At 38.3% G+C, this 8,167-nt stretch overlaps 1 protein-coding gene and 1 long non-coding RNA gene across 2 annotated transcripts; both read left to right on the top strand.

Moving 5' to 3' along the window:
- The first annotated feature begins 693 nt into the window (after nt 1-693).
- On the top strand, nt 694-1,056 carry LOC142181915 (uncharacterized). The gene has a single exon (XM_075255590.1). The coding sequence runs from the start codon at nt 694-696 to the stop codon at nt 1,054-1,056; it is 363 nt and encodes a 120-aa protein (XP_075111691.1).
- Nucleotides 1,057-1,987: 931 nt separating this feature from the next.
- LOC107824670 (uncharacterized) lies at nt 1,988-7,457 on the top strand. Its single transcript, XR_012710445.1, has 2 exons — nt 1,988-2,290; nt 6,446-7,457. It is a non-coding gene; the product is annotated as an uncharacterized LOC107824670 (long non-coding RNA).
- Nucleotides 7,458-8,167: the final 710 nt, after the last annotated feature.

The following is an 8,167-nucleotide window of genomic DNA, read 5'->3' as shown; positions in this document are numbered from 1 at the left end:
TTAAGTTACCAACAACTCAACAGAATATGAGATAATGACATAACACAAGTAAATTCACATTAACATTCAATTTACCAAGTAATAAGTGAGGCACATATTGGCACATTAGAGTAACATAACTAATCACGTGGAAGGCATGACTCGCACAAGAAGTCACTATCGCTCCAATTCTGGATTAAAAAGGTCAACCAAATATGATCATATACCAATGAAATGATTTAAGGAAAAACAATAACTATTCAACCGATAAGTTGTTCCAACATAAAACGCATCATGAAAAGAACAATTTATGATAACTTGCTCTCACAACAATTACAACAGGGGTTTCGTGATGCCAAGGTAGACTTAGGTGTTGAGGATTGTTATTGGTACAGTTGAAGGAAGGAATTCATAAACATAATACCATGTCTTTTTCTCTTGGCATGGTTGATGCTACCCTAAGTACCAAGCGCAACTATGTGTTCCAAATATGGATGGGCTCCGGGGGAGAATCATGATCGAGGCTCACACATCTAGATATTCCGTGTGCATAGGCTCTACAAAAATGTATCATGACCTTAAGGAAGTCTACTGGTGGAACGATATAAGAGGAATGTAGCGGACTTTGTGGAAAGATATAAGGCCGAACACCAAAGGCCCGATGGGTTGGCACAAAACATTGAGATTCCAATGTGGAAATGAGAGATGATCAATATGGACTTCCATCTACAGACCGACAGGCAGGTAGAGCGTCCTATTCAAACGTTTAAGGATATATTGCGCACTTGTGTTCTTGACTTTAAGGGTAGCTGGGATTATTATTTGCTGCTCATAGAATTTGTCTACAATAATAGTTATCATGCTAACATTCAGATAGCACGATTCAAGGCTCTATATGGTAGGAGGTATAGATCTCCTATTGGGTGGTTCGGGACTGTGGAAGCAGAGTTCATAGGACCAAACCTCGTGCATCAAGCGATGGAGAAGGTTATGATCATTAAGGAGCGGTTGAAAATTGCTCAGAGTCGTTTGAAGTCCTATTTGGATGTTCGTCGTAGGGATTTGGATTTCAAATAAGATGATTGTGTATTCTTAAAGGTTTCCCCCATGAAGGGTATAATTCGGATTGGTAAGAAAAGAAAATTGAGTCCAAGGTATATCAGACCGTACAAAATAATTCAGAGGATTGGTCAGGTGGCTTATAGGTTAGAACTACCTCCTGAAATGTCTTTAGTGCACCCGGTGTTTCATGTATCCATGTTGAAGAAGATGGTTGGAGATCTGTCGATTATTGTTATGGTTGAGACTATAGAGGTTACTGAGGAATTGACTTATGAAGATATTCCAGCTGTCATTCTTGATAGGCAAGTCTGAAAGCTGAGAAATAGGGAAATTGCATCTGTGAAAGTGTTATGGCAAAACCGGCAATTATAAGAGGCCACTTGTGAGGATGAGGAGGCCACAGGAAGTACCCCCATTTGTTTAAATGACTATGTATTTAAGGTGGCTATGTTCTATGAAATCTGCAAAGAGTTTATCTTCTATGAATTATGTTTCACCTGTACAACTTCATGTTAAGGATGTTTCTTTGGGTAGTATAATATTTATAACGTTGTAGCCGGTGTTGTCTCCATAATTGTGTTACATCGTTGTGTTATGGTCTATTTTGGAGGGTCGTTTTACGGTCCAATATGCGACCGCATAATATTTTTGCGGCCCGCATAATCCCTCGCATATCCAGCACAAAGATTTTCGAAGAAAAATTCTGCGGTGCATTTTACGACCGCATATCTAGTCTGCAGAATACAATTACCATAAGTAGCGCTATGGAGACGGTTTCTAAGGCGATATAGTAGGGTTATTTGTGGGAACGATTTGGTAAAATAAGAGTGTATTGGAACGGTTTATTTTTCATGCATTTCTTTTCCTCCTACATATATTTATTAAAAAATTAAAATGTAAGGCCCTACAAGCATTTTAATAACTACTTCTAATTTATATTTTACATTTTAAAAGACACACTCCTATGAAATCTTCCGTCTCTCTCGTTAGAAACTCACCCCTCTTTTAAACTTTAACCTAGAATAAAAAATCGACCAAAATCTACTGCCTACTTCGACCAAGGAAGACCGATTCCGGTGAAGGAAGACTGATTCTGGCGAAGGACATCCACTTCGGCTAATGAAAGACAAAATCCAATGTTGGCTGTCAGTGTTTCTCCCTGTTTGGTGTTTATATAGAATTTCGATGGTTCGCTGAAAATTGCTTCGCTAAAAAATTGTTTTGCTACTTTGCCGGTTTTCTTTCTCTGGTAATATTTCTCATACACCCATCATTTTACTTATGTTCTTTGTCTGTTTTATATGATAATTTTTATGATTTCTAATTTTTAAAATTGGGGGTTTTGTTGGTGAATTTTTAATTCGTATTAGAAATCATGATATTTCCGTTGTTCGATGTTTGTTATCGATGTTCGATGTTGGTTGTCTTGTTTGTTATTCTGGAAAATCGTTTCGATGTTCCTTCTTTTTTTCTTTTGTAATATTGCCGATAAACTAATAATTTTACTTTTGTTTGTTGTTTGAATTATACATTTTGTGATTTCATTTTGTTTTTGTGTCAGAAACAAAGATAAACCCATTGTGATTTCTGTTTGATGTTAGATATTCGCCATCTTGTTCGTTATTCTGAAAAATCATTTCGATGCTTTTTTTGGTGGTAATATTGCTGAAAAATCACAACTTCATCTCAATGTTATAAAAATATAACTAGTGATACACTAGTTTTTGGCATTTCTTATATAGTTTAGAAAAACTTTAACCCCATTATTTTTAACGAGTGTAAAACAATGAAAAGCTCCTTTTGGCCGTCTGGGAGGCCAATTCTTGGTTCATATTAAAAATGGCCTCCCACCAAAATAATGTTAGTTGATGGACTTACAGAGGGTTATTTATGGGAACAATTTGCTAAAATAAAATATTTATTAAAAAAAATTACCACGAGATTTAGTGTTATATGAAACCATGAGATTTGCCTTACGTAGCTATTTATGTGATGGTTTTGGTGACTGTTAAATTTTACAACAATGAAATCCATATAATTTTGACAATAAGTGGCTTTTCTGTATCTTTCTTATTATCTGATTCTTTTTATTAAGAGTATATAAATAATTTTTATACTAGTTGTTTTGGTGTCATATAGGATAAAACTAATTTAATGGATAATGGAGTTAAAAGGTGGATGGACCTTCGAAGGTCAACTGATGAGTACATACAAGGAGTGAATAAATTTCTTGATAAAACATTTGAACGAGCTTCCCAAGCAAATCAAATATTATACCTTTGTAAAGAGTGCGCTAATTGTTTTTGGTATCATAAGAATATGGTGGAAGATCACTTGATTGTTAATGATTTTATTCATGGATACAACAAATGAATTTTCGATAGGGAAGGATTCTCCTCGAGAATGACTCCATGCCCAAGCAGTAATGATGAAGGTTTTGACATGTGTGACGATATTGATGGATTACTTCATGATACATTTCGAAATGTCGAGGATGATTTGAGACATAATGGAGTGAGGGATGGACCATTGGAAGATGCAAAAAATTCTTTAAATGAGTAGAAAAGGGGAAAGAAGAATTACATCCAGGGTGTGATAATTTCTCCAAATTAGGTTTTATGATTCGGTTGAACTTGTTTAAATGCACTCATGGGATGAGTAATGTGGCATTTATAGACTTGTTGGAATTGTTAAAACAGGCATTCCATTTGTTCAGCTACCCGAGTCTTTCTACAAGGAAACAAGCATGATAATATATTTGGGTCTTCATTATGAAAAAATGCATGCATGTCCTAATGATTGCATATTATTTTGGAATGAAAATCTAAATATAGATACTTGTTCTGTGTGGGTCTTCTAGATGGAAGAATGTTGTTAATATCTTGACTAATAAAAAGCCTAAAACCCCTGCAAAGGTTTGAAGGTACTTTCCATTAAAGCCTTAGCTTCAGAGGATATTCATGTGTCCCGAAATAGCTGTAGCTATGAGATGGCATGCCACTGAACGATTGAATGATGGAAATATAAGACATCCTGCTGATGGTGATTCTTGGAAGGAATTCAACTCCTTGCACCCTGAGTTCTCTAGCGACCCTCGCAATATTAGATTGGGTCTTTCAAGTGATGGTTTCAACCCGTTTCGAACAATGAGCATTTCCCATAGCACGTGGCCTGTTATGTTAATGAACTATAATCTATCGCCTTGAATTTGTATGAAGCCAGAGTATATATTGTTATCAATGATCATCCCAGGTCCTTCATCTCTAGGAAATGATATAGACGTGTATCTATAACTACTAATTGCTGAATTGAAGGAACTATGGGAATTCAGTGTAGAAACATTTGATGTCGAATCCAACTAGATGTTTCAAATGCGTGCAACGTTAATGTGGACTATTAGTGATTTTTTTGCACTAGCAATGCTATCTGGATGGAGAACAAAGAAAATTTGCATGCCCCACTTATAATTGTAGCAAATGCTCTCAATATCTCAAGCATAGTCGTAAGATGTGCTACATGGGTCATCGGGCATTTTTGCCTCCTGAACATCCATTTCTGTCATGACCCAATTTCCCTCCATATAACGTCGTGATGACACGTAGTCTCTACAACTAGGTAAGCCTAATATTTGCGAAATATTGAAATGAAAACATAAATTTAACCAACTATTCAAAAATAAATACACAACTTAAACAATAGAATTGACAGCTAAAACTGGAAATAACTACAATAAGGCTAAGTAAAAGTCAAGGAAAAATAAGATATTCACTAAACATGCTGCACGGAGTTCAGCTAAATAATTAAGGCAAGTAGACAGGGTATTCTAATCTAACCAAGTACTACACATGCTGATATAACTCAAATAAGAAGGACACAAGTTATTACTTAGCAAAAATTGGAATTTTACAACAATTAGCCTATGTACGTACTCGTCACCTTACGTACACGATGCTCAAATATCAAAAATAGTACCAAATTCTTAGGGGAGTTCCCCCACACAAGGTTAGGCAAGCCATTTACCTCGAACCAAGCTCAAATCAATCTGTAACAATGCTCTTTCCATATAAGCTACTGGGACTGAATAGACTATAGGGGTATTGTAATGACCCGGCCGGTCGTTTCATGAGTTACCGCTCCGTTTTCCCCACTTCTACTTCTTATTGTCGGGTTTAGCTGTATTATGTGTTATCGGGTTGGTTCGGGTTCGGAGAGGTGTTGGAAAGGACTGAGACACTTAGTCTCTTTTGAGTAAGCTTAGGTTGGACAAGTCAATCGGATGTTGACTTGTATGAAAAAGGGCTCAGATGTGAATTCCAATCGGATAGCTTCGAGAGTTGATTTGGGATTTAGGAGCCTGATCTGAATGTGTTTTGGAGGTCCGGAGTAGACTTAGGCTTGAATTGGAGAAATTGGAATTTTGGCATTTTCCGGTCTATAGGTGAGATTTTGGTACAGGGGTCGTAATGGAATTTCGGAAGTTGAAGTAGATCTGTTGTGTCATTTATGACGTGTGTACAAAATTTCAGGTCATTCGGACGAGGTTTGCTAGACATTTTGATCGAAAGCAGAATTTGGAAGTTTTTGGAATTTCTTAGGCTTGAATCTGATGTCAATTTGGTATTTTGATGTTGTTTTGAGCATTCTAAAGGTTGGAACAAGTTTGAATGAGGTTATGGGATACGCTGGCATATTTGGTTGAGGTCCCGAGGGCCTCGGGTGAGTTTCGGATAGTTGAACGGATCAAATTCTTGTTGGAAAAGTTGCAGAAAAACTGTTGTTGGTGTTGCAGACATTTGGCCTTCACGTTCGCGAAGGGATATGGTGTGAGGCAGGAAGGTTGGCCTCGCGTTCACGATGGGAGTCACGCATTCACGAAGAAAGATTTAGTGGTCAACGGATTTTGTGCTTCACGAATGCGAGGCATTGACCGCATTCGCGAAGATGGAATGCGAATCACTGGGCATAATGTTTTAAAGGCCACTTTCGTGATTTTTGGCCATAGTTCACCATTTTTTACTCGGTTTTGGAGCTTCTTGAGGGATATTGAAGAGGAAATTAATGGAAAACACTTGGAGGTAAGATTTATGGACTTAATACTTAATCCTATTGTGATTTCTACCTAATTTAACATGAAATTTATGGAATCCAAAGCTTAAAATTCGAGGGTTAGGGCTTGGAATTTGAGGATTTGAGGGGCCATTTGTGGTCGGATTTTGATGTATTTGATATGTATGAACTCGTGAGAGTCTAAGCATTCTAGTTTTGTGATTTTTATCGGGATCCAAGATGTGGGCCCGGGGGTCGGGTTTGGCCAATTTCGGCATTTATTTATGTAAATTAATTATTTTCAAGTGAGCTTTGTTTCCTTAGCATATTTTGATGGTATAAATCTGTTTTTGGTTAGATTTGGTGCATCCGGGGGCCGATTCGAGAGGCAAATGCATCACGGGCTAGAGTTTGGACCGGATAGAGGTAAGTAATGATTGTAAATGGTGTCAAGAGGGTATGAAATCCTAGATTTCACATCGTTGTGCTACTTTAAGGTGATGCACACGCTAGATGACGAGCATGGGGTCGTGCACCGTTGGGGATTGTGACTTAGTCCGTCTCATATGACTGTTAAACCGCGTATTTGATGAAAACTGTTTGATATCATTGTTTTTGGAAAGTATCATCATGTTTTGGGCTGAATGCCATATTTGGGCCTCGTGTCAACTATGTTGGGACCCTTAGGGGATTTTTACTACTATTCCTCATTACTTTGACTTCATATTTGTACTCAGTCATGTTGTATTCTACTGTTTTCATAACTCAGCCATATTTACTCCGTTTTGACATTTTTAAATGATATTTTGGGCTGAGCATCATGTTTTACTGTACCCGAGTGGCTTGAGAGATTTCTGGCTAAGTGAGGCTGAGGGCTTGTGTTGTGAGGATATTATGAGATCGGGTTGCGTACCGTAGCAGTGTTGCACTAATTCATGATTATGAGCCGAGGGCCTGATTTGTTACGTCACGAGGCAGCATGTTATGAGGCCAAGGGCCAGTTTGATTATGCCACGAGATAGCTTGATATAGCGCTTGGGCTGTAGGAGCCCCTCCAGAGTCTTCACACCCCCAGTGAGCGCGGGTACCCAGTGTGAGATGTGTTATTGCCCGAGGGACTGTTGTTGTTTCATGTTATTGCCCGAGCAGCTGATACGAGTAATTGTGAGGTAGCCCAGGGGGCTGGTTTTGTTGGTAATTTGCCCTAGGGGCGGTTGTGGTACTTGTTTTGCCTGAGGGGCTTATTTATGTCTCTACCCTTTTCTTGCTGATTTCATCACTCGTTTGAACTACGGAAAGATGTTTTGAAAAGGTTTTTACTGAACTGAGATGTTTTTACGTTACCGCTTTACTGCATTATCCTGGTTTTATACTGTCTTGTTGTAGCATTATGCTGTGTTTTACGTATTTTCTTACTGCTCAGCTACCTTTACTTTTAGTACTTGCTGAGTTGGCGTACTCACATTACTCCCTACACCCTGTGTGTAGATCTAGGAGTCTCGGGTCATGCTAGCAAGTGCTGATTTACTTTCTAGCAGGCTTGTTTGGAGTTGACTAGCTAGCTACTCGGCGTTCGCAGCCTAGTGCTTCTCCTTCCTATCTTTATTTCACTTTGTAATAGCTTTGTATCAGACTATGTTGTCTTTTCATACTCTTAGACGAACTGTAGATGCTCCTGATTGGTGACACCCCGATGTCGGGCTGTGTTTGTTTCCGCACTATTTTATTTTACTCTATATTTTGGGATTTTTAGCTCATTGCTGACTTTAAGTGACTTATTATAACTGTCTAGTTGGTTTGGGGGTTTGTGTCGGCTGGCCTAGTTTCACGATAGGCACCATCACAATTGGGTCTATTTTAGGGTCGTGACAAGTTGGTATTAGAGCCTAGGTTACATAAGTCTCACGAGTCATGAGCAGGTTTAGTAGAGTCTCGCGGATCAGTACGTAGATGCCGGTATTTATCCTCGGAAGGTTGCAGAACCTTTAGGAAATACTTCATATTCTTGAATTCTTGTCGTGCAAATCTGTTGATCTGAGTACTAAACTTCTGTTATTCTATTCTCTCACAGATGGTGAGG

The sequence above is a fragment of the Nicotiana tabacum genome, chromosome 6 (assembly GCF_000715075.1).
Source record: "Nicotiana tabacum cultivar K326 chromosome 6, ASM71507v2, whole genome shotgun sequence".
NCBI lineage: Eukaryota > Viridiplantae > Streptophyta > Magnoliopsida > Solanales > Solanaceae > Nicotiana > Nicotiana tabacum.
The sequence above is the reverse complement of the archived record's forward strand: the minus strand, read 5'-3'. Positions and strand labels throughout refer to the sequence as shown.